At 35.6% G+C, this 27108-nt stretch overlaps 1 protein-coding gene across 10 annotated transcripts in view; it reads left to right on the top strand.

Moving 5' to 3' along the window:
* Positions 1-27108, top strand: part of LRRC7 (leucine rich repeat containing 7) — a 533169-nt gene that overhangs the window by 435895 nt on the left and 70166 nt on the right. For 9 of the 10 annotated variants that reach the window (XM_032426318.1, XM_032426311.1, XM_032426345.1 and 6 more), the window contains 4 exons: positions 1961-2161; positions 10557-10668; positions 10881-11061; positions 12741-14421. In XM_032426318.1, the coding sequence (XP_032282209.1) occupies positions 1961-2161; positions 10557-10668; positions 10881-11061; positions 12741-14421 (2175 nt within the window). Of the gene's footprint in view, positions 1-1960; positions 2162-10556; positions 10669-10880; positions 11062-12740; positions 14422-18369; positions 18511-27108 lie in introns of all 10 variants that reach the window. The other variant, XM_032426390.1, reaches the window with a different exon arrangement.

Raw genomic sequence — 27108 nt, 5'->3', positions numbered from 1 at the left:
AGAAGTGTAATTTTAGCATTGAAGATTTTTTTAAGGTACATAGAATTTTAATCTATTGCCCTACATGAAAATTATTTTTCATTCATATACCACTGGTTATTAAAAATTAAAAGATGTTCTTAATTGGCATGATAGCCATACCACTCTACAATCTATATTTTTTTTAAATGTAGTTTTTTGACTTTTAGCCCTTTGCTCTCAAGTACTTTTAAATGAGTTCAACAATATAATTTAAAATTTAGATTTAATTTGTGATTAACATTTCTAATACCAACTTAAACAGCAGATCCAAGAATGCATGCATCCCAATGGACTTTGTCTAGCATGGATATCATTCTTTTTATGTTTATTTAAGAATGCATTATAAATTAAGTACGCTGAACTATATTTATATTACATTCTAACAACTTACACTTTTTTTCTGAGAAGTCTAACTTTTTCTTGGGTTATATTTTTGTAGCTTTATTTCTATATATTATTAATTTCATTCTTATTTGTTTGGGAGTATAAAAGACTACAACAATATTTATACTAGCAAAATTATCTGGTTTTTCCTCAGCTTTCCAAAAATTTATTGGAAAAATAATTTTGATTGTTTAATACTGAAAGGAATGTTAGAAGTCATCAAGTGGAGTCCAATCCCAGTATTTGATATGGAAAATGAGCCACAAGGAAGAATAAATATAACAAAGTTGGTGGATTTGCTAAAACTGCAGATGAGCAAAAGTGTTTGAATTCATATTTATAATCCTCAGATCTATACCACCATCATAGCTTCTTACATCCCATGAATTACATGGGTGTTGGTGGGTGGGTATGTGTGTGCCCCCCCACTTTCTCCTTTCCTCTCATTCCCACTCCTTCCTTCTTCAGCTTTGCTTTCTTCTCCCTTCCTCCCAACCTACCCCCACACACACTTTCCACAGACACATACTCACCACAATCACATAAACCATTCCATTTTGTAAAGTTGGTTCTACTCAGATGCAAAAGGCATGACGGTTGGAATAAGCCAGGACAAATAAATCTGCTCCTTGTTTTCCTTCCCACTCCCTTTTAATCAGCATGGATAATTTGTATTTATTCCAATTTACGTATATTTTAAATATTCTGATAATGGGATTTTCTATATGGAAGTGTCTCATATTTTCTCTCTCTAAATTAAATGTGAAGAATAATCATTAATATATATGTTCCCCAAAGTCAGATCGATACAACAAAAATGAATTCAAGAATGGAAATAAATATCTGGGCAATATAAGCCAAAATTTACATGTTTATCTAGAATATCTTAGAAAATCTCCTCTATTCTTAAATTTCTTTTTATTTTAAGACATTACCTACAAAACATGTTGCTTTATTAGGGTAAAAACTAAATATAAAAGCCACCCTGAAGCATATTCTTTTTAGGTATTAACAAGAATTAGCTCCCTGACCTTTTGATATAACATGCTAATTAACATAGAGCTGATGCATATTTGGTAGCAGATACTGTCAGTTCCCCATTTTTTTGATCCATGATAAACTCTAAATCTTTTGGGGTCTCCTCTTATCATCTACGTTGATATTCCAAAGATATCCTTAACATGAAAATAATTACTTATAAATAATTAAGATAGGGAAAGAACAGCCTCTAAAGTATAAAAGCAGCTGATAGCAATGCTTAAAATCTTCAGATTACCAGTCACTTATATGTTTGACCTACTGCTATTTCAACCATCTGCAGGGTAGGTCTAAAGATAGAATATAACCCAAAAATTCTTTTTAATCTAGAAGGTGGACAGGGTGGGAAGAAGCCCTATGAGGGCAGAATGTGCTCTACTCTACAATACAGTTTCTCAGTCAGCTCAACACTCACTATATTGCATTTGGTTTTACTACTGAACATAAAATGGAGTAGTTTTGTGAACATGTTTGCCGAAGGTATTTTTATGTTAAATTTCTTTTTATAAACTTCTAGGTTGAAATAAACCTAAAACGATATCCAACTCCTTATCCAGAGGATTTAAAGAATATGGTAAAATCTGTTCAAAATCTGGTGGGTAAGCCAAGCCATGGAGTGCGTGTTGAGAATTCAAATCCAACTGCTAACACGGAGCAAACTGTGAAAGAAAAATATGAACACAAGTGGCCTGTAGCCCCAAAGGAGATTACAGTGGAGGTATTTCAAGGTTATTGGTAATTGCCAGTGTGGTTTGGATTTTTTGGAATTACTAAATTATATGTCTTTTTAACTGATTAGATCTTCTCTGATAAGTGCATTTTTCCCCCTAAAATATAAATAAGTCTTTCTACTTTTTCAAACTATGAGGGTTGCATTTAATAAATTACAGGTAAATGACACCCTCATGGCCTAAAATTATTAATACAGCTCCAAAAGTTCCAATACACACAGAAGGAATAACTTGCTCACTCAGCTAGGCCTGGCCAGTAAGTGCATTATATCATTTTCACTACACTCTTTTGGCTACCCCAAACTTTTATTGTATGAGTCATTAGAAAAGACTAAATGAAGATTTTTTTTTTTTTTTACTCTACAAATCTCAGTAAGATTCTTGATCAGATTTAGAGCCCATTTTTTGTTTGTTTGTTTCTGTGTTTGGATTAAAACCTTTATAGGAAACACTTTTATAAACATGACAAAGAGGAGATAAGTTTGAAATTTAGCTTTTCTGGATCTGGCCATGTGAAACTTAATTCCTGTATTTTAGAATCAACTAGATATTCATCCTTATCAATTTGTGTGGTCTGAAAAGAATTCAACTACATTTATACCACCTCTGTACTATCTCATCCACTCTTCAGCTAATTTGGTTATCACCTTTTTATCTTCATTAGAAACATAACTGGTATGAATGAGTATGTCTAGAAGTTACTATATCTACTTCTCAAAAATCTAGGTTTGTGAAACTCTTTTACAAATCTGCATTTCACAGCATCAATTTGTTGCACTGATTAAACACCAACTGTATATTTAGCACTGTGCTAAATACTGTGAGAGAGAGAAAAGAAATATAAAATGTACACATAGTCCCCAACTAATTTAGAGCCTAGCCAGGTAAAATTACCACAGATGAAGTAATTGGAGAACATATTATATAAAATATGATCACATGATTAGTTGTGTGATGGAGAATATAATACTTTAAGAAATTGGAGAGAAGCAATCACTGCCAATCAATTAAAAAGTTATGTGAAACAGTTTAAGGTTGAACTGCATATTGATAATGGGGTGATTCTTTTAAAGTCAAAAGAGAGGAAGTCATTCCAGACAAAGGGAAAAGTTTGAACAAAAATAAGCCTGGTGTGACTATCTGCCAGTGGAGGTACCAGCCCACCCCAGAAAAGAAGAATACAGCCTGGTATCCAGGGAAGAAAATTTAAGTAAATACTCATTTTTGTTGTTTTTTTTTTCTTTTTGCTTATGAAATCAGTATTATTGTACTTTTTCCTTTCTAAAATATTACAGATATGCAATAGCAGAGAAACAGACTTTTCTTTTATCTCTAAGACACTCTAATAATATAAAAAGGAAGAAAGCCAACATTTAAGAGGTACACACTAAATACACATACACTTCATATTTAAACCTCATGCAATCACAGTTTAACATTAAAATAATTGTGAGGTCATAATAACCCATAAACTGTGTAATTTTGCTACAAAATAAGAAGATTCTAAAATTGCTTAATACAGGATTGGGATAGGTGAGGCAAGGAAAAGATGGCTTTGGATATAAATTTTGTAATAACCTTTGCAGAGAAAATAAATCTTAAAATTATCCCACAAGCATTTCAAACTTGAAAAATCCAAAACTATATTTAATGTTTCTTCCCCAAATTTACTTCTGCTCCTATATGCCCAACCTTGATCTCTGCTAGCACTGTTATCTACTAGCTTACTCAAGCTAGAAATTTGGAAGGTATCCTGATTTCTTTTTCCTTCTTTCTCTCCACTCACTGCCCCTTCCGGTCACCTAAATCTACATTTTCATCTAAGTGTATCTCTTCAACCTCCTCAGGCCCTCAACTCTGTCCTGCATTATTATAAAACTGTCAACATTGTCCCCAGCCCCCTCTCATTACTTTGCTAATGCCCTTTTTATTTATTTTTTTAAGATTTTATTTATTTAAGAGAGAGAGACAGAGAGAGAGTCCAAGCAGGGGGAGGGGCAAGGGAGAGGGAGAAGCAGACTCCCTGCTGAGAAGAGAGCCCAATGAGGGACTTGATTCCAGGACCTGAGATCATGACCTGAGCCAAAGTTGGACACTTAACCAACTGAGCCACCCACGTGCCCCTAATAATGATCTTTTTAAGACACAAATCTAATTTGCCCTCCTTAAAAACACTTATTTCCTATCTAATTGAAACTCAATCTTAAGCTTTATAATTATTTCAGTGATTCATCCCACCCTTTCTTAGTTTTCTTCTTCTCCTGGCCTTTTATCTCGAACAGAAATTTCACTGGTAATTTCAACACTTTTTCTAAAACTGAGATTCTAGATCTTCTTTCCCCAACTTTTAGCCATCCTAGAACAAAGAGAAGCTGTTGCTTTTTTATCATCCTCCCTTCTTGAATTGCTCATCCAGATCAAGGGGCCACACTCCATATTTTCCACTTCCAAATAAAATAAATACAGATGACCAAGTGTCCAGCTGATCAGTGTATATGAAGCATTTTATTGTATGTTTTGCACTTGTATGATATTTTTGAGTCATTATTTAGTTCATACTGTCAAGAATATGGAAGAGAGTATCACACACTGCATGATAGATTTATCCATATGGTTAAATATGGAAAACCAAGGAAAAAAGAGGGCGCCTGGGTGGCTCAGTTGGTTAAGTGACTGCCTTCGGCTCAGGTCATGATCCTGGAGTCCCTGGATCGAGTCCCGCATCGGGCTCCCTGCTCGGCGGGGAGTCTGCTTCTCCCTCTGACCCTCCCCCCTCTCATGTGCTTGCTCTCTCTCATTCTCTCTCTCTCAAATAAATAAATTAAAAAAAAAAAAAGAAAGAAAGAAAACCAAGGAAAAAAGAATAGAGGTAGGCAGAACCAGAAACAGAAAATGATAAGAATAAATAAGGTAAATAGATTACAAATGCAGCAGAGGAAAAAAGGAAAAGGAAAAGGAAATCAATATTTATTGATCACTTTCTATTTGCCAACCCTATGCCAAGAGTTTTAATATACGTTATGCTAGACAAAGAATACAGCTGGTAGGGTCATATGAACAAGGAGGACAGGGAGGTATGAAGGTTGTCCTCTACTTCCATATTCCTTTATGTAAGTTTTATGAAGTTTACATTTGCTTTTTCCCTGTGTCTTAGTCCATTCAGGCTGCTATAACAGAATACCATAGACTACATGGCTTATAAACAAAAACATTTATTTATCACAGTTCTGGACTCTAAGAAGTCCAAGATCAAGGTACTAATAGATTCAGTGTCTAGTAAAGGCCTACTCCCTGGTTTATAGATGGCCATCTTCTCTCTGTGACTTCACATGGTAGAAGGAGATAGGGAGCTTTCTAGGGTCTCTTTTACAATGGCACTAATTTCATTCATGAAGGTTCTACCCTCATGACCTAATCGCCTTCCAGAAAGATCCCACCTCCAAATATCATCATATAGGTTCAACTTATGAATTTTGAGGGGACACAAACATTCAGTATGTAGCACCCAGCTCTTTATATGACTAGCACTTCCACGTCTTTCCAAGTTTTAGTTTAGAGATGACCTCAATAGGAAGGCCTTCCCTGATCACCATGATCAGTAGAACCTCTGATTTTCTCTATCACATCATCCTGCTTATTTGTGTTATATATAAGGAAAACATTTATGATTATGTTGTTTATTAACTTCAGACTGAGTTTCATGAGGGCAGGAGCCAGGTTTGTCTTGCCTACCATTGTCTTTCTGGCGTCTAGCACAGTGCCTACTACAGAGTCAGACACAATAAATATCTGTTGAGTACATGAACAACTGATAGAGTCTAGTGTTGTAATACTGATAACATGTCTGTCCCTACATCCAATTAGAAGTTAATTGAGGGGAAGAACAATTTCTCTGAGTTTTTGTCAAATTAATCACTAAGTAAGTGTTGGCTGCCATACCTATTTATATTTTATCACCTATGTGTTGAATAACATGTATTCTAAAAACAACAATTTACCATATTAATACATTAATATAATATGAGTAAAGGCAAAATATCATGATGAAGACTACTGGGAGAGTGAGAAGAGCAGGGAAAGAGGAGGGAAGGAAGGAAGAAGAATGGTATGGTAAATAAAGCTATGACATAAAATGAGTAAAGGCTAAGTGTTCTAAAAATCTTGGTATACAAATGCCTTTAGTGTCTTAGTAATTTTGTTACAAGGATCATAGACCAAAAGAAGTACCTAACAGTTCCATTTTTTAAGTATAGGTGTGAACAACTTAATAAATATTTATGCCCTGCCTAGTGGTTATTTGAAGAATAATACACATAAATTGAAAAGGAAAATAATAGTTTTATTTCATGCTTAAATAACAAAACTACTTATTAATGAAATGTGTGCCCCTGTGGGACACCACTTACCTTCTCAAACCTTCGAATCATATTAGATACTACAATTCTGTTTCACATTGATTTTCAAATAGCACTTGATTTTTGATCACAGCAACCACCAAAAACCCAGTTTCACAAAGATTGTCATCAAAAGGAAAGTGCAATCTAATATTGAAACTGAGAGCCACCAATTCACACAGTATCTGACTGATGTCAATTATTGCTTTGTTTCCCTCAAATATTTAAAATAAACCATGTATTCCTGTGATGAATTAAAAACAGCACCACAGGTACCTTGGAGCCCAGTTTGGGAATAAGAGAAAGTGCTTTTGAGTCTAGTAGACATTAATTGAATTTACCTTGTTACCAATTTTGTGATCTTGACAAGTCATTGAAAACTTTCTGAGCTTTGCTTTCTGTATCTTTAGAAATACAGGTAACAATAACATTTAGAGTTTTGTGGAGATAAAATCAGATGAAAACAAGTATTTTTATACAGCTGCAAGCACAGTTCTTGGCGAAGAGGAAAGCTACAGTAAATGATAATTCCCTTCCCTTCCAAAAGAGAATGATGTGCTAATCCTGCCCATCCACCTTTAATCCTTTTGTGGGCCACTACCCTGCATTAAAGAAAACTTCTCACTGGATACCTGTTCACTGTGTCCACCATGTTCACAAAGTTTCTGGACTTTTTTGTTTGTTAGGAGACTCCACCCAATTTCTTTCTATAGAGGAAACACATCTCTCTCCTGGTAATAGAGAGTAGTCATTTACCCTTGAAAATGTCCTTAAATGCTTTTATTAATACTAGACCTGGGCTCCTGAAAGCTCAGACACAAGTTTTTTCCCCCTCTCACTTCTACGTTAGGCTCCCTTTCCCTACAATAGTAGCAGCTGAGATTTAGTTTGAACGACACAAAGTCAATGGGTTAAAGAAAAAAAGAGATTCTGCCTTTTCTTTCTCCCCCTCCTCTGTCTCCTTACCAGAAGCAAATATGGTTCAAGGTGCTTAAAATGGGACCCTCATTATATTTAATTCCTGACCAATAACTTCCACTGCCTTCACCATAGAAGTAGTCCCAAAAGCTTCACCCACTTTTCCAATGTGAACTTGACTCCTCCAGCCTCTCTAAAAGAATTTATAGAGACAGAATCAATGATTAATTTCCTTTGTTGGACAGTTAACTTGTCTGTTCTGTGAAGTCCAGCTGAGAGGTGAGCTTTCCTTAGGGTAGACAGTAGAGCATACATAGTATTACACAGAAGGCCTTCCATTGCACAGATCCCAGTTCAAATCTTGGCTCTACCACTCACTGAGTTGGTGACTTGGAATTATGACTTTACCTCTCTGAGCCTCCATTTCCTTAACTGTAAAACAAAGATAACGATAGTAAATAACTTAAAAATAATAACAGTAAAAACTAGGTTATCAATTAAGTAATTAACAGAGATGATACAGATAAAGTGTTTAGCATAGTAGCACAGTAGCAGATATGTAATAGATCCTCCATAACTGATGGCATCATCATCTTCATCATCATCATCATCATCATCATCATCATCATCATCATCATTTTGCTCATGAAGATAAGTGAGTTTAACTGGATCAGTGGGAATCCACTGTTCTTGCTTCAGTAGTGCTAATCCTCCTAGGTGGAGGGCCACAGAACTCTGGAGAAAAGGGGCAAGCTCATGATTAGCTGATATCAGAGTCTCTTCCTAGTCACTAGAGCTCTTTTTGATTCAAAGTAGAAATTCTTGAGCAGAACCAGAGACTTGAATCTGAGTCATACCATACCTACCATGCCAAGCTCCAGCCACAATCTTGGGATACAAATTTGAAAATTTGACCTATACATGCAAGATAACTTGCACACTGATTGTATAAGTCATAAGGAAAATGAAGTAATGAAGCCCTTAATTATATTTACATTTCTATTCTTGTACAACTCTTTGGTTTCTTTTGTTGACTAAAACAAAATTCCTGTACTTCAGTATCAGGTGTCATAAGAATATTTCCTTTTTAAACTTATTTCAACAAATAAGTTACATTTAGATTCATAGAATGTTAGTACTAGACTGAAAATAGCATTAATTCCTATCATCTATTACCTTCATTTTACTGATGAATTGAATAAGGTACAGAGAGGTTCACTGACTTGCCCAAGATAACCTGATTAATAAATGATAAAGCAGGAATGGAAGAGAAATATACCACCTTGTAATTGAATATTTTTTGATAAGCCTTAACATATTTTATGACTTTTCATGGTACAATTTCTCAAACTTGTGTCTGCTTCTACTTATAAATTTCTACAAAGATGTGTAAAGCCTTTTACTCTCTATTCTGTCACCTTAAAACTTTATCATAATACCTTGAAATAGTTTTCAAAATCCATGAAAACACAGATTTCCCTCTTCATCTCCAGAATTTCCATCAATCCCTCTCTCTTTCCTATCCCTCTTCAAATCTGGAATGGGATTTTAAAAGTCTGTAATGTGCTCACAGTTGAGCTCACTAGGAGGTGGCACAATATAAGAGAAGATTTTTGGACATGAACCCAAGAATCCTGCCTCTATGCTGGATCTTGGTCTAATTTTCCCTGTAAGCATGGACCTCGCTGAGTCTTAAAATTTACTTGTAGGAAATGAAAGGTTCAACTAGAAATATTTTTCTTAAATAATTAACAAATATCAGATATATACCCAGGTTTTTCACAGGCAAGTATTCTCATACAAACCTAACCAAAACCAACCCAAAAAATTGAACTTAAGCCAGGAGCTAAAGAAATAGCTGTTTCTTTGCAATACCCAAAGACTTGAGCCTGTCACTCACAATGTGGGGCATTGAAATATATAATAAAAGTTTCTGTCTATTACCAATTAGTTATAAAGTGGGACACATTTCATTTACTATATTTGTGTGCTCAAGTATATTCTTTATTTAACAAAATATTTCTAAATGTATTGCATTAATGTTTTAAACTAACAAGAACTAATTAATGGGAAAACTGAAAAATGCTGAAAATTATTTTTTGAATTCAAATTAACCTGAGGTTTAAGAAAAAAAAGACATAAAGATAACTGCCATGCATAAATTTATATCACTACCTCCCTGTGGGCATAGACAAAACATTTTTGTGTGTATAAAAAAGTGAGAATTTGATATTTTACTTTCCCCAATGCTCTCTCATTATCTGGTTAACTGGAAATAATAATTTTAATTAAAGAAGTTTAAAATTCACAGGGTTTTTTAACATGTTCATTTGTCTTTATAAAGTTATATTCTTGTACCAGTGTTGCTCATTACACTCAATGAATGGATTTAGAATGAAGATGTAGCAAGCTAGATTAATCATGAGAAAACTAGAAACCTTAGGAAGAAGTCATGATAGAACTAAAGAAATTGAGGATAAGATCACTTGGGAAACAGTAAGAGTTAACAGGGGGATTGGCAATAAAAGCCAGATTTAAAGGACCCAATTGTGCAGGAGCATGGCTGAGGATGAAAAGAAATTTAGTTGGTCAGTGATGGACTTTCCCTCTTAGAACTCTTAAGGGAGCTCCCCTCTTAGATTCTTACATGCATATATATATATCATATATATGCATATAAGTATCATATACTCACATACAGCTTATCATAATTCAGTCATGTGTTATAATAAGATGTATCTCATCTCCCCAACTAGATGGTAAATCTCCAAGGGACATGGGTGACATTTTGTCTTTCTTTGGAAACTCTACAGTTCTTTGCACAGTGCCAGGCATATCAACAGGCATTCAAAAAATGTCTGATCAACAAATGGACTCATTTAAATTAGAAAGAACAAAACATCTTAGTACTCACCTCAGAGAAACATATGATTCACTTCTCCCAGTGCTCCACAGTGACTTATATTCTAGAGCCCCATCTTTAAATCTGAGCCAAGTAAAGATATTGCCACCTTGGTTAACCAATGTTTAAATGTTTACTTTCCTTGTCCTATATTATTATATCTCTCAGGATTCTTTTGTTCATCCAGCTAATGAAATGAGGATTGGGGAACTTCACCCTTCATTAGCTGAGACCCCTCTGTACCCACCCAAACTTGTTCTGCTAGGGAAGGACAAAAAAGGTAACACTGTGAACCTGATGTGGAAAATATGCCACAAATGCATGTGCATGATGAATCACCAGTCGTAACTTATGATACACCATAGTCTATAGAAATATTTTACAAATATATATTCCTAACATTGTTATGCTATCTGTTTTTCATACTTGCTTTTCTGTGTTTATTATTGTCAATGTTCATAGCATTATAACATTTTCCCCTTTACATTTCAGAATCAACTGATGAGTCTGAAGTTGACAAAACTCACTGTCTGAATAACAGTGTTTCCTCAGGCACTTACTCAGACTACTCGCCTTCCCAGGCTTCCTCAGGATCCTCTAACACCCGGGTTAAAGTGGGGTCCTTGCAGACAACAGCTAAAGATGCAGTACATAATTCTTTATGGGGTAACAGGTGTGTTTAGAATTCCCTTTTTTCTGTTCCCAAGTGCTTACTTTCAGCAACTTTTTTAAAAAAATGGGATCTTAATTTTTGAATTGTATTCAGCGCATGAATGGTGTAGAAGACAGACGGAAGGGGCAGGTAAGCAATCACATTCCCACCAGGATTTCCAGGAGAGGATGAATCCATTTTATACAGCAAAACCATTGTTTAAAGGAGAGATGGCAGGAGATTATCAGGTTGAGATAATAGGAACAGAAATTTAAAAAATTTGAAACCAAAAATCCTGTTTGCCTAGTACTTATTTATGACACACGTGGGCATTTCACTATCCCCAGTGGGGTTATGGATTAAACCAAGATGCATGGAAAGCACTTGTGTGCCCAGTACAAAGTAAATATTTAATAAAATTGTCATTCCTATCGTCATCATCGTTATCATCATCATCATCATTTTATCACCACCTGGAAAAGTTAGGCTATAAGCAAAAGTATTTAATCTTTCCAAAATGGTTCCTACTCTATTTTACTTCCATTATACAGATAAAAATCAAAAGCCAAAGAGCACAATAAAGTGATTCAGTGAGGTAGTAATTACCCAGTTCTGATTCTTTTGTTTTGTACCTTGTTGTTATGTTTTAAGGTACAAACAGCAAATACAAATCATCATATAGGTAGTCAATGATTATTACTCATATTTTACTGATAATATCACTACTGTCAACAATATATTCTTTGGTAATTAATGGATAACTATTTCTACCATTCAGTGCCCATGATAAGAATCTTAACTCTTTCAGTTTACAAGTTCGTTATTTGTGATATAAGCTGAGCTTAATGAGGTACTTTGGAAGGTTCCTTCTAAATTTACTATTTTTCAATTAGCAAAAGCACTTAAAGGTCTTTCTCTCACTGATAAAATATATATATATGTATTATTCAATGTTATTAGTGTGCAAATGGTTTAGAATAAACCTAAAAAAACGAGCATCTTCTAAAAATACTGTGGTCACTGGCATAAGCAAGCCAATGACCAAAAGTCGTAATATAATATAATTTACATTCTAGGAAAATGTGTTCCCTATACAATGAATTTAGTGTTTTCAATACCTGGCCTTCAAATAAATGTTATTTGAAGACAATTTGGGTTCATCAGATATATCAAGTACTTATAAGAATGGTACTCTCGACCAATAGTTTGGAAATGTACTGAATCAGAAATTCCAGGGATGAGGACCAAGAATCAGGTGATTCTAATTATCAGACAAGTGGCAGGACCATCACTGAAAACTTATCTATTTCTTTCATTCATTTAATCATCCAACAAATATGTATTTTCATGCCTACCAAGTGCCAGGCACTATGCTAGGCCTGAAGAGGGAAAAAAAAATCTTTGCCCTCATGAGTTTACATTCTAGCAAAGGACACACAACAATGCTCAATAAATAAAACAGGTAAGTAACTGATATAGTATGTTAGAAGGTGATGATTACAAGGAGGAAATAAAAAAGCAAGGAAAAGGGGTGGATTTGGGGGGCAGGGCTGAAATAACTATGCCATCTTAATTGGAAGTGAGGTGTGGATGAATGATCCGTGAAACAGGATTGTGGCAGTCTTGGCTGCTTGTTCTCTTTCTGGCAAAGACCCAGCTCGTCCTTATTTTCATATTTCATCTTCCCACTGTCTTCACAGGATTGCGCAATCTTTCCCACAGCCTCTCGATTCAAAGCCATTACTCAGCCAGCGGGAGGCTGTTCCCCCGGGGAATGTACCGCAGCGTCCGGACCGGCTGCCAATGAGTGACGCCTTCACGGACAACTGGCCTGATGGTTCACATTATGATAACACAGGGTTTGTTGCAGAGGAGACCGCAGGCGAGAACGCCAACAACAATCCTCTCTTAAGTTCAAAATCTAGAAGCACATCTTCTCACGGACGCAGGCCTTTGCTTAGGCAGGATAGGATTGTTGGTGTTCCCCTGGAACTTGAGCAGTCTACACACAGACACACACCAGAAACAGAAGTGCCTCCTTCCAATCCCTGGCAGAATTGGACCAGAACCCCTAGTCCTTTTGAAGACAGGACCGCTTTCCCTTCCAAATTAGAGACAACCCCCACCACCAGCCCATTGCCTGAAAGGAAAGAACATATAAAAGAATCTGCTGAAATACCTAGTCCTTTTTCTCCAGGAGTACCATGGGAGTATCACGATTCCAATCCCAACAGGAGTCTTAGCAATGTCTTTTCTCAGATCCACTGCCGCCCAGAATCTTCTAAAGGTGTTATTTCCATTAGCAAAAGCACAGAGAGGCTTTCCCCACTCATGAAAGATATCAAGTCCAATAAATTCAAAAAGTCACAGAGTATCGATGAGATTGACATTGGTACGTACAAGGTGTATAACATACCACTAGAAAACTATGCTTCTGGGAGTGATCACTTAGGAAGCCATGAACGGCCAGATAAAATGTTGGGACCAGAGCATGGTATGTCCAGTATGTCTCGAAGCCAGTCAGTCCCAATGCTGGATGACGAGATGCTCACGTATGGAAGTAGTAAAGGGCCACAGCAACAAAAAGCTTCCATGACCAAAAAAGTCTATCAGTTTGACCAAAGTTTCAATCCCCAAGGAGCAGTGGAAGTTAAAGCCGAAAAGAGGATACCGCCCCCCTTTCAACACAATTCTGAGTACGTGCAACAGCCCGGCAAAAACATCGCCAAGGATTTGGTTAGTCCCAGAGCTTACAGAGGATACCCACCGATGGAGCAAATGTTCTCGTTTTCTCAGCCATCCGTTAATGAGGATGCTGTGGTGAATGCCCAGTTTGCAAGCCAAGGTGCCAGGACGGGCTTCCTGAGAAGAGCCGACTCCCTGGCGAGCTCCACAGAGATGGCCATGTTTAGAAGGGTCAGTGAACCTCATGAGCTGCCTCCGGGTGATAGGTACGGCAGACCTCCGTATAGGGGCGGTCTGGATCGCCAAAGCAGCGTTTCAGTGACTGAGTCCCAGTTCCTGAAAAGGAATGGCAGGTACGAAGATGAACACCCTTCATATCAAGAAGTGAAAGCTCAGGCGGGAAGTTTTCCAGTTAAAAACCTTACGCAGAGGAGGCCATTGTCTGCAAGAAGCTACAGTACAGAGAGTTACGGTGCCTCCCAAACCAGGCCAGTTTCAGCTAGGCCTACTATGGCAGCTCTTTTGGAAAAACTGCCATCTGACTATAACTTGGGTAACTATGGTGACAAGCCATCAGATAACAGTGATATAAAGCCGAGGCCCGCCCCTGTGAGGGGAGAGGAGAGCTGTGGGAAAATGCCTGCAGACTGGAGACAGCAGCTGCTTAGACATATAGAAGCTAGAAGGTTAGACAGGGTATGTCCGGCATTTCTCTGTAAGAATACCCCCCCTGCCTTTAGTTGCACTGCACTGCCATCTCTAAGCACATGTAGGGAAGCATGAACTACACGAATGAGCAGATGATCAACATTTTGTTTCTCTCTCTATTGTGGGGAAATGGCTCGTAACAGTTTCTCGTGGATGTTGTTTAACGCCCTTCCAGAGTCCGTAACCTGTAGGCGAATGATTTACCGAGTCTAGCCTAACTATTGTTAGTAAGAAAGAATTTGACGCCGTTGTGTGGGCTGGTGCTTCAGGTGCTTTCTAGCCGTTAAGGCGGAATGCCTCTCCTAGGACACAGAACTGTTCTCTAGCGACCTAAAGAGTATGATTTTTGTTCAATCTAGAAAAAGTGAGTATCTGGCCCCTTTCTGCACAGACTCACTTATAATAAAGTCAGGCCTAATTTGTCTATAAAATTGTCCCACACAGTTACTGCTAGGGGGCGGCTAAAGTTATTACTTCCAATGAGCAATAACCTTTTCCCAGCAAGAAACAGAAAAATAAAATAAGCGGAGATTGAATGCCCTCAATAAAAAATCCTGCCATTTACAATGTTGATTTTTATACAAAAAGAAATGTTTAACTTCAAATCATACTACAGGCGACAAAATAGATGATGTCTTTATGAAGACTACAAAGGTACAAATTAGTGCATATACTGCAACCAAAAAAAAAAGTTAATCCCAATTCAGTTACAAACTGAGTCACAATACAGCATGGAATGCATAGTGATTGAGGAGGGTAAAAAAAAAAAAAAATATATATATATATATATATATATACATATGTATATATATATATATATATTGTTTTAAAACCTAGAATTACTTTTTGTTGCCTATTTGTATCTCCTGAAGAGAAATCTGATATTTCATTTTCTAGAACTATGATCAATAATTGACCATTCTCATTGAATGTACTTTGTGGCTTTGGTGTAGAGGGCCTTGTGTACTCTGCATTGACCTTAGAATCTTAAGGTCTTTTTTATGAAAATGGGGCCTTCTGCTCTCATTTTCTAGGGTTTAAATACTTAGAGTAAATTGGGGATCTGGGTAATAATATACCATTAGAAAGTTTCGCTCAATAGTTTTATTATTTCATTTGGTGTCCTGCTAAAAGCACAGGTCACTGCATTTATTATATATTTCCTTAATATTGAATTTTGCACTTTCAGGTATACTCTTTCTAAGTAATTATATTGTTTGTAGGTCGTGTCTACATGACAAGAAAACAATTATTTTTAGGGACAAGTGAACTAATAAATGTGGGTGTGGGTGTTAGTTTTCAATGTGGAAGTTGGTTCTGCCTTGCAAAATATTTCATCAGAATGTCTGTTTCAAATAGGTGTGCTCAGTCCCATTGAAGGGAGCCTCATCAAAGCCTCATGACTGGCTGTCAGTGGGAGACACCTGGTCAGTTGTCACCATGCCTTACCTCAACTTATACCCTCCATGTAGACAGATAACTTGGAGGGCGAAAATATTTGGGGCCAAATAATACAGTACAGTTTGGGAACTCTGGCCTCGTGTAGACACGACCATACATAACAGGGTAAGATGAACTAGTCAAGAAAAGGTTATAAGAAGCTTTTCAGAGCATATGTACAATGACTAGTAATTTGAGGCAACAGAGGAGTGAGTGAAAACAAAGCATGAAAAAGAAGACAAAATGCTTTTGGTACCATCATTTATTTACTGGTTTCTCAGATAAATGGTTCCTCTCCTTTGAATGGAGCTACTCCTCCAGCTGGAGCAGGATTTTGGAGAGAGGAAACTAGGACCGGGGGAGGGGGATTAGGATCGGCAGAAGTCTGCAAACCCTGCCTGGCCCAGATCCAGAAAACTAAAAGTAAACTCATGTGTGTTTCCTATTGCCGTGACAACACCTTCCTTTTTCATTAGTTTCCATGCTTCCCCTCTTCGTTTATAATTCCCTCAGTCTGTCTTTCATTTTCCAGAGCAATTTCAATGTATATTCCATAGCTTCTTATTTAATTCCAAGAAATTAGGTTACCTGAGAGTATTGCTTCAAGATACTAGAGCCTGAAAGTTTGTCCCCCTGTTTTCTCCAAGTAACATTTCTTCCCCCATCTCACTTGCGTGACTGAGCTATTCAGGCTGTATCTTACTTAGAACTTCCCAGCTACTCAAAAAGATGAATTCAGGGTACCGAAGCACAGACTTATTATGTAAGACTAGTTTTGACACAGCTGTGCTTTTTTTAACCTAACATTCAAAGTCAGACTGCACCGGACATACCGTGTGTTTCTTCCCAGGGAAATTTAGTTGAGGATTTAAACCCGGAAATCAAATAGTTACACTAGAAACTACACGATCTTTGTCCATTCTTCATAAGAGAGAACTGCCCAGAGGCCTGGACGTTGGATAAGCTTAACAGCCCAAGATAACGTTGGTTAAAGATCTTGCCTGGTGTTGACCTTGGAGAGGCAGCTCCAAGTACTGCCGTAGATAAAAGATGCTGTTTTCTCCTGTAGTTTAACTTCGAGGCTCATGCTTCCTGTACGGGGTCCCACCGTGACTGAGAGAATTTAAAACATGAACCCATATGTCCAAGACTGCTCCCCTTCTACAGGAGCTAAGAGGGACTAGACTGGAATAATTTTAAACCTTAAGGAATCATTCAAGTGCTAGATTGAAATGTTCAGTGTCCTTTTCATCTTTGGCATGGTGACAATGAAAAATCACTGGATGAAATAATCAAGGATCCATAACAAATATGATTGGTAGACAAGCACACCATCAGGAGTATAATTGTCTTTCAGTTGAGTTCAGTAAAACTGATGCTAAAAATCATTATTTTGCAAACAATGCCCTCAGAATAGAATAGCTGCCTGTTGTTATTGTTCAGTAATACTCAGTTTTTAAAAAGTTTACTAAGTTAACTTGTGTAGATTTTTTTTCCAAAATAAGAAAATTTCTTAAAAGGGCCAAATACTGTCAATTACTACTTTCTTATGAGAGGTGGAAAGTGGAGATTGTCCTAACGGAAACTATTTGATGACGGGACATAAAAATGTTTTAATTTAAATGAAGTTCTGTAGAAGAAAAATTAACTAGCTCTCCGACCCTTGGAATAACCTGAGATGCACCTGTTGAAGGATAGCCACAATGCAGGTATCACCAGAGCGCTCTATAGGTATTTAGGTACATCAGATAAGTAGTCTTAATAGCTCAAATCTTAATTCCTTTAGTTTCATTATGAAATTTCTCCAGTTTAAAATGTAATTTTTAAGAAACAAAAAAAGTCAGAAACTTTGGATTCACGTACAATTTCTTTGACTGGTTTAATTAAATTAATCAGTAAATTCAATTAGCCAATAGTCAGGTTGAATGATTTTTTTTTTTTTTTTTTTTGACCAGCTCTTTTTCTGAGTTGCTGTAATTATGTCTATAGACTGAGCAATAAAGGACACTGATTTCTGGCTTTAACATTGTAGTGCCTTCGTTTTAGGGCAGAATTAGAAGCTGATATTTGTCTTGTGTATGTGTTTATCTCACAATGTGAAAGAGACCATGAGATTTGGAGCTGGCAAAATTTGATTAAGATCTCACTGTTTGAATTTTTTTTTAACTATTAGACTACCACAAACGAACAACATTTGTCCAAAGTCACTACGATCACAATATATGAGAGATAGGTTCTATGCCCTTGAGTTAGCAGCAAATGTAAAACAGAATGTATCCTTGCTTTTTGTCTTTTCTGTAGTTTTGGATGGTACTCATTATGTGCATAACTAACACTGTTTACTGTATGCTTCTGTCTGATCAAGTGCATGTTTAAAAGACAGTTACTGTTTGCCCGCTTAAAGTTAAATGTTATAAATTTTAAACATGTTCATGTAATAATCAGTTTGTTGAGCATGTGTTCACACCCTGTCACATGATTATTTCCTCTACTCAGAATGCTGCTTACAAACACAACACAGTTAACCTTGGCATGCTGCCCTATGGAGGTATTTCAGCAATGCATGCAGGCAGAAGCATGACTTTAAACTTGCAGACTAAGTCTAAATTTGATCTACAAGAACTACCTCTTCAGAAAGTAAGTATGGACTGCCTTACATGTGTCAGCATACCAAAGCCAATTAATGTTGTTTGTTCACTTAATGTGTTTAGGCTGTACATACAACCCTGCTTATAGACTCTTCTGAGTCCAAAAAGCACAAGGGCAAATAATGTAGAGCCCGAACTCTTAGCTGCTAAATGAATATTTGGAGCTAGAATGATTCTCAGGTTCCTGCTTAACAGCTTTGCTTTTTGGATTGAGCAGGTACATGGCTTTTTGAGTTGCTTTAAGGCTCATTTTCTTATTACTCATTTCTTTTTCTTTTATTCTTTGTTTTCCTTTCTTTTGTGTGTGTAGATCTATGAACATGTATTTTTTAAAACATTTTTGGAGATAGCCCTCTCTTCCCTTGCTGATGCATTCTGAGACAGAGCTAGAAATTATTGTTGGATTTCAGTTGATCCCTTTGGAAAAGACATAGGGACCTAAATTACAATGGAAATGAAGTGGTTGGCACTCCTAAATGCTTCTTCAGCCCATTGTCTTTGTGGAAAATATCACACAGAAATAAAACATGAGAAACAAGTTCGTGGCTTAGCTAGCAAATTGTTACTCATCCTAGGCTAATGGAAAAGGAGCATGTTAACAGGGCTTTCAATATAATTGTAGGCTCATTTGAAATGAAATATACTGGAAGAAGAAACATTTCCATTGTCGAAGGAACATTTCTGCTGTTTTATTCAGGCAAAACTGAGAATGAACATTTTACCTGTTTAAATTGATTAATACCTCTGTCTTAGTTACATTTTGATGGAGACTAATGAGTCATTTTCATGCAATATGTCATTATGACTATATTATTAATATAGTCATTAACCTAGTAAGTTTTATGAAAAAAGCAGTGCAAAGTAGGGATAAGAGAATGACAGTAGCCTCCAAACACTTCTCTCATAGTAAAATTAATGAACATATGGAACTAACTCCCATCCCAGCAAAATGAGGGTCAAAGACCTCAAATCCATGTTTTATTGTTAAATTAGTCTGAATAACAATTCCTAACTCTGGATAGTTTGCTTCATACTGTCAACAGAGGAATAAAATCAAAGAGACATTTATATTCACAGCTTTTTCATCACCCACAGTCGTTTTGGGGAAAAAAAACCTAACTAAATTAAGAACTTTTGAATGTTGAATTTGCACTGAGTAATAGATAAGACAGCACCATTTAAATAGGCCCTTGTCCTAGAGGGCTTGGCAATTGATAGAAATCAAAACCTTAAACTAAGAGGATGGAATTTCAAAATTCAGTGGTCATATTAGCAAGATCTTGATAGGAAGGGAGCTATTGCTTGCACCCCTTGAAATTATATGGAAAGCCCCTTATTTTGCTTAATGTTTAGCCCCATTAAACTCATCCACCTATAGAATAATATGGATATATTCAGTGTTTGAAAAATGGTAATATACTTGAAATGCTGTTTCCCAATGTCTAAATTGTTCCCCAAAAATCAGTTTGGTACCTCTATGTTGCTATATTAACTTTCTGATCTTGTTTGGGGTACCCTAGGGAATGGATTCATTAACTGTTACTACAGCTCTAAGATAATCTATATCAGAAATATTAGAGAGTTCTAATATTTAGAGACTTTTCAACCTTCCTCAGTTAGATAACAGAGATGACCTAAAGGAATTCTCTTTGGAAGCTACATTAAATGAAAACCAAAAATAATTCAAATATTGAAAGACTCCATCTCAAAATGAATTATCATCAATATGTTATTATCCACACCAGAGAGAGCGAGAGAGAGAGAGAGAGAGATTGAGAAGAGAAGGCAAGGGGGAGAAAAGAAATACAGACAGGACAATTACTCCATTACCCCTAAAAGACTTTATGACCCCAGATTATCAGTTTAAGGCCTTAAACTTTCAGCTTTCGGCATCTGAGGCAACTTTCCTATCCTGCTGCCAGTGCAGGAACCTTATCAGGTACGGGCACTGGGTACTTGATGTTTCAAGAATATTCCAGACTCTACTTACTCCCATGGATTCCACTCTAAGTCTCTACCCCTTCCTTCATCTTTGTGCCCAGGCACAGCTCTTCTGCAGAGCTTCTTTAATTTGAAAATTTCTTTGTTTTTTCTGCCAAGTTTTAGAGTCATCTTCTCTTAAAATTTTCCTTTTTTGGCTCCACTGACCATTGCTAACAGGTCTTATGGTTGAGGTTCAATTTCCCCGAACCTTTCTCACTGGGAGAGGAGAGAGGCAAAAATTATTTTCCTTTGACTTACAAATGCATAAAAACCTATTACAACATTTTTGTCTTGCTGCTTAAGGTAATAAAAATTAGTATCAGCAATTTAAGATTTTGCAGTCTCTAAATGCTTGTTAGCCGTGAGAATTGCATTGAAAATATAGAGTAAGATCAATTTATAAAGAAGAATTTTCAGTAGATCAAACTGTTCATTCTCCCATGGAAATACGAGAGCTCTTTTTATTTATAAAATTTCTAAATGACAATACTAGCCATCTCTACGTAGGTGCTGTGGCAAATAGCTCTGGGTGTCCTAAGGAATCTAAATTAACACTACATCAAAAACTTATGATGTACTATATGCTGGCTAACTGAAGATAACAAAAAATAATAAAAGTAATAAAAAATTAAAAATTAAAAAATATAAATAAACTAACATTTTCACATATATTACCAGTTAAGCACTAGAAATAGAGTTGCAGCTACTCCTCCGGGACCATTCAGGGGCTGACGTCCACACCCTTTCCCCGTACTCTGCTTGGCAAACCTTCCCTCTTGCAATTAAGAGAAAGGAGCTCTTATTCATATTTTCTCTGTCACACAGAGACAACATTTTTGCAGGTTGTGTCCCCAGAGGGCACCTTTCTGTGATTCTGACCTCCCCCCCACCTCCATTTTGGTAACTGGCAGAAAGGCACTATTTGTGCTAGCTGAGGTCCTGACTCAGGGTGTTATTTTGTTTTTCGGTTTGAGTTTCTGTTTAGGTTACCAAATATATCTAGTTATTTTTTCTCAAATGTTTTAAACAAATTTATAATAAACTAATTAAAGGATATAGCTGTTTGTAAATGAAGATTGAAGAATCTGTACTTCTATTTACAAAGTGAATATGTAGATGAAAAGACTCTCCCAGATTTTTCTGTGTTTTGAATATTTCTAATGTGTTCATATTTATTACATGCCAAGTCAAGTATTGTACATTTTTCATGGATTACAAGCTACATCTAGGCTTCCTATACTATAAACAGTAAATTACATATTCTATGGTAATTTTATGACACCTACTAAGATATTAACAAAATGTTAAGATATACAACAAAATTATTTTAATATTTAATTTCCATTAATGTTTTTATTTATTGATGTTTATTCTAATTTCCTAAAAAAATTTAACAGTACTTGTAACCATACATTTAACATATATAAGTCATTATTAAATTATAGAATTATTAGTATTTTCTATTGATCCATTTATTTATTCATTCATTTATTCATTAATCATTTATTTGCTGCCTCTCCAAAAAGCATGTAAGGCAACTTTCTATGACTTTATTAATGGTTCCATGTGCTTCTTCGGATGTGTTCTGTTGTAATTGAGCTTAGTTATTGTCTTGAAATTTTATGTTATTAGAGAGAAATATAATACTGTAAAATGTCGATTCAAATTGCCATTTTTATTATCCAGATTAATGGTAAAAAAATATTTCAACAAGAGAATAAAGACTAGGATTTCTTAAGAATCTACTGCGTGCCTGGTACCATTAGGTACTTTAAATATGTTTTTTTCACACAACCCTCACAAACCCTCAAAGGAAGTGTTTATCTCCATTGTACGGACCAGGAAACTGAGGCTCGTGTGTCACACAAAGGAACCTACCTACATTCTACCGTTTTCTTTCTGCACCTAACATAGTAGTAGGTAGAATTTGATCTGACCCTGCTTGGCACCAAGGTCCCAGCTGTTTTTACCATACAATGAGCCTTCTCAAATATTTATAAAACCTGACATTTTTAGAGAACATAACTCATAATAGTTGATAAAGCTCTTTCATATACATTATTATCTCGCATCATCTTCACAGTAATCCAGAAAAATAGATCTATGGGATGGAGAAAAGACTACAGAGTAGAATATAGTAACTAATGCAAAACCTATCATGACCCAAATCATTCCCTATGTGCCACAGATACAGGGCTCTCTCAGTTAGCAGAACCTAATAAATGCTCATAGTTACCTCAGGCTCTTTAAGATTCACTTGCTTTTCCTGGGCACTCGGTATTACCAAGAAATATGCTTCATGGCAGTGAAAGGCCAAAGATTGTGAACCCAAGAAAATCACAAGTTAATCGTTCCTGCGTCTGCAGCCCCATAGACAAGTGGGGCTGGGGAAGAAATCACTGGCCTCTCCTAGCTCCCCCTCTGCAGGTGTGTGGCTGCTAGTATAGTGTGATTTCTTCCCCGCTGGAGAAACTGACACTTCTTTCCTTGTTCCTTTCTTTTTAACTTCTGTCACCATAATATTATACCATAGCACCTACTGCTTATTGGCTTTATTGAAACAGACACTAATATAAATTACAATTTCAGGGTAAGGGAAGTTGAAATTATGGAAATATATGTATTAAAGATCTTTTCATAGAATTTTGCCTGGAAGAAGATGGCCTTGCTATCTGTTTTATTAGTTGATACTCATCCCACTATCTTTTGGATTAGAAAAATTTAGATAGAAATGTGTGCAGTTAAATTATTTTTAAATTTCTAATGTCCTTTCTTACTGCATCTATGCGGATGACTCAGGATCAAATAGTACCAACATTTGATATGCATTTATTCACCCTAGTCTCAAGGGTTACTTACTTAATTCCATTTTTTTTTCGGCTGAAAGCAAAACAAGATTTATGCAGCACCTTGGGGCAACTTATGCCTATTATAGCTTCTATTGATTCTGCTGCATTTATTATTGGCTACCTATCACTCAAGAAAGATTCACTTATCTTTCTAATTATGAAAAAAACCTCAAGCCTGTAAATCCACATAAATCCTCATGGACAATGACTAAAATTACCAAAATAATAATGTTAGTACTCATACAGATGCTTCCTCACCATGACAATGAAATGGTGGTTTAAAAAATCATCTGAACGTTACATTACAACCTTCAGATTAAACCCCTTGAAATCATAATGATTTATATTGAAACTTGGCATATATTTGTAATACCTGTTTTTTAAAAAATATGTGCAGAAAATGAATAATGTAACAATAATTTTCACTAAAAATACTTTGGGGAAGATTATTTTTAAAACATTTTAAAATCTATGGTAATGCCTTCTGTGAACTATATGCCAATTACTAAGCAAAATAGATCCTTGAGCTCTTAAGGCATATATCCCAAGACCTTTGCAGAGTGCCAAATGCTAATACCACTCTCATATAATTTCTCCAGCTAAATGCAGTAAGTCTAATTTGTCAAGCATTCAGTGCACCCATTAATTAGCTAACCAAAGCAAAACTACTAAGTCAGCTCAGCTCATCTATTCATATTTGTGAATCCTGTACATACAAACATATTCACATATGGACACACATAAGCGAATGCATGCACACACTCACACATATGCACATATATATCACAGATTTTCATGCACATTTACATCTCAGCAAGATTAGAAATTACTTCTTCCAGTAGACATTTGTGGTCATTCACAGTAGTCAAAAACATAAATGTTAAATCTACAAATGTCCACAGTCATTTCTGGGACTGTATCCCTTCAGCAAAACTTCTCCTAGCATTAGTGTTATTTCTTAACAAATATAATTTCTGAGTTTTCACTAAATCATAATGACCATTTTCTCTATTCTTTTTAAAATATTTAAAGATCTACAGAATTTAGAAGCTGAGAAAATGGTGCATTATGGTGATTTTCCATGTCTTTTATATTTAATTTAAGGTTATTTATGCTGAGGAAAAGAAGTATCTTACTTTTTTAAAGTATCTAAAGAAAATATCTAGAATGTGGTACTAGAAATAATTGAATGAATAACTGAACCTCAGTTTGTTTATTATCTCTGCAATAACAAATTTCAACAGTGATAGCTTCATTTTTTTATATATTTCAGTTGTTCCTTTTAATCTTTTATAGAATTTTAACAACTAAGCAACTGCATTTATATACAACTCAGTAGCACTTTGTCAAAAGTATAATTTTTTTGTAAATAGCTATACATCTTTTGGGACAGAATGTGAGCCCACTGTATAATTTTCTTTTGGACCGCCTCCCCATACCCAACATTAAGAAACTGTTTTCATGGTCTTACTATTTCTCCAAACTTAAGCCCCCAGAGTATCTTACTTAAGAAAAACAAAAATGCCAGAGCATTCTTGAAATGGAGAAAGGAAATTGCTTTCGGGAAATTCTTTTAATTTTGGTGTCTAGTAAAAGTTTTCTTTTTTTTTTCATGTGTCTGCATGTTTATGTTTCCTCTGACCCCTGTACTGTAGAATCGGTGTGGTTGCTAATTCTAATTTTAAAAAGAGAAAGATTGATTCTTAAACTAGGGAAGAGCCTACACCATCATATTAGGATTTTGACTAAAGGATTTTTGCATTTTTTGTTTTTAACACCAGAAAGAATTCTGCAATTCTCAGTTGCTCTCTGTGACTAGGAGTCCTGTCTGGGCAGCTGAAGCAAGACTAGTGGAGGAAATAGGAAGGAGAGGAGAATGATATGGAGGGGGAAAAAAATAAAAGAATACTTGTGTTACATTCTGGCCTCTTCTCAAAAAAAGATTTTGCACAGGCACCTAACCAGATGAACACATGCATTATCCTACTTCACTGGCAAATAAATCAAGCCAGAAAGACATGGATATTAGTTTAAACCATTAATTTAAGCCAAAACAAACAAAAAAACACCGATCAGTAGTGCTTACCCTGAAAACTTATATTTTAACTGCTTAATTTTAATAATTTGACTTGTCATATTTTAATATCTAGAAAAATTGTGTGTGAGCATATACAAACATGTTAATCTGAAAAAGGAAAAGACTAGAAAATTAATGCTTGAAAACAGACAAACAGGCATTAAATAGCTGTTGTTTTTTTCAAGTAGTATGTAGTTTAAATGTGTTACCTACATGTGATTTTTCAAACAAACACAAGTGAATTAATCCCTAACTAACCCAGATGCTTCAATTCAGTACCTTTTTTCTTTTTTTCACATTTTCTGATAGACTCATGAAAAAGGAATTCTTATGGCCAAAGCACAAGAAGAAAATTGAGCTATCTCCTTACTTTTCATTATATCCATTAGACCTTAGGAAAACTTCATCTAGTGTCATAATCTTATTTTAAAACAGTTCCAAGCAATCCCTTTAAAAAAAATGCATGCAGTCAGAATGCAGATTGGATGGTTATATAATTGTTTTTTAAAAACCAACTAGGACCGCTCTGTATAACCAGATGACGGCTGCCAAGCAGCCCATCTGTGCCATGTTGTGAAGAGAATGGCCCAGTTCTCCCATCCTGGGGCTGGACAGTTCCTCACACAGAGTAGAGCTGCACATATACCCTCTAACTAGGCTTTATTTATCCATAGGGATACTTCAAAACATATACAGAAAATGGCATAGGAAACACTGAGTATAATTTTTCACCCACATAAGAATTCCCCAGGAAATCAAGGAGTATCTGGATATCCTGTAGGTTAGGGGAGGAGAAAGTATGTATATGATTATACATATATAATCATAAAAAAAAGTTGATCTGCTTCCACAGGAAAAATATACCAGTACTATATCCCTCCACTGGAGGCTGTCTTTCTGATGGTGTGTAATTGCTTGCTATTACTCAGATCAGACTATGGAGTCCTCCCTGGTATCTTATATTAATAATAATAATGACAGGGGTATTATTATTTGTTAAAAATAATAAGCAGTAAATCAGCTACAAATATATGAAGAGTTTAAACTTTAAAGCATAAATGATCTATATAAATAAATTTAAAATCAAAAGTCATTTATTTATGCCATGATTCTAATAGTACAATATTTTTGATGTTCCTTTCCTACTTTCCTAAAAGCAATCTGTAGATAATGTCATAGTACCATAAATCTTACACTATGCTAGTATTAACACTATGTTGGATTAGTGCAAGGCATGTTCTACCAGAATCAGTACAGCTTTATAAAATTTGTTTTAGGTTATGGTTTGAAATATTGAAAGTTACATACTATGTATTATATGGTTTCAGTTTATATTCTAAATGGTAAGATCATACTAAAGAAATGAATTAAGCAGGTTTTAAATGTTGTGGTTTTTAACAATTGGTTAATTTTATTCTTATTATTTTTTATTCAGGTACTGTAAATAATCTAAACTTTTCTTTAAAATTCAGTAAATAACTCTAAGATGGTTATTTTAATCGAATTTCTCACTGCTTCCAAAAAGCTGTCAATTTAGAATTCTTACTGAGTAAATAGTGTATAATAACTCTTCCAGTTCAGGATATTTGTTTTTCTGCAATTAAACAAAATTAATTTTATCATAGTCACTAGGGACTCTTTTCAGAAAATTATGATAAACTTCTATTACATCACTAAA

Source organism: Phoca vitulina, unplaced genomic scaffold, assembly GCF_004348235.1.
Source record: "Phoca vitulina isolate PV1807 unplaced genomic scaffold, GSC_HSeal_1.0 scaffold2, whole genome shotgun sequence".
Lineage (NCBI taxonomy): Eukaryota > Metazoa > Chordata > Mammalia > Carnivora > Phocidae > Phoca > Phoca vitulina.
This window is presented reverse-complemented; position numbering and strand designations above follow the sequence as displayed.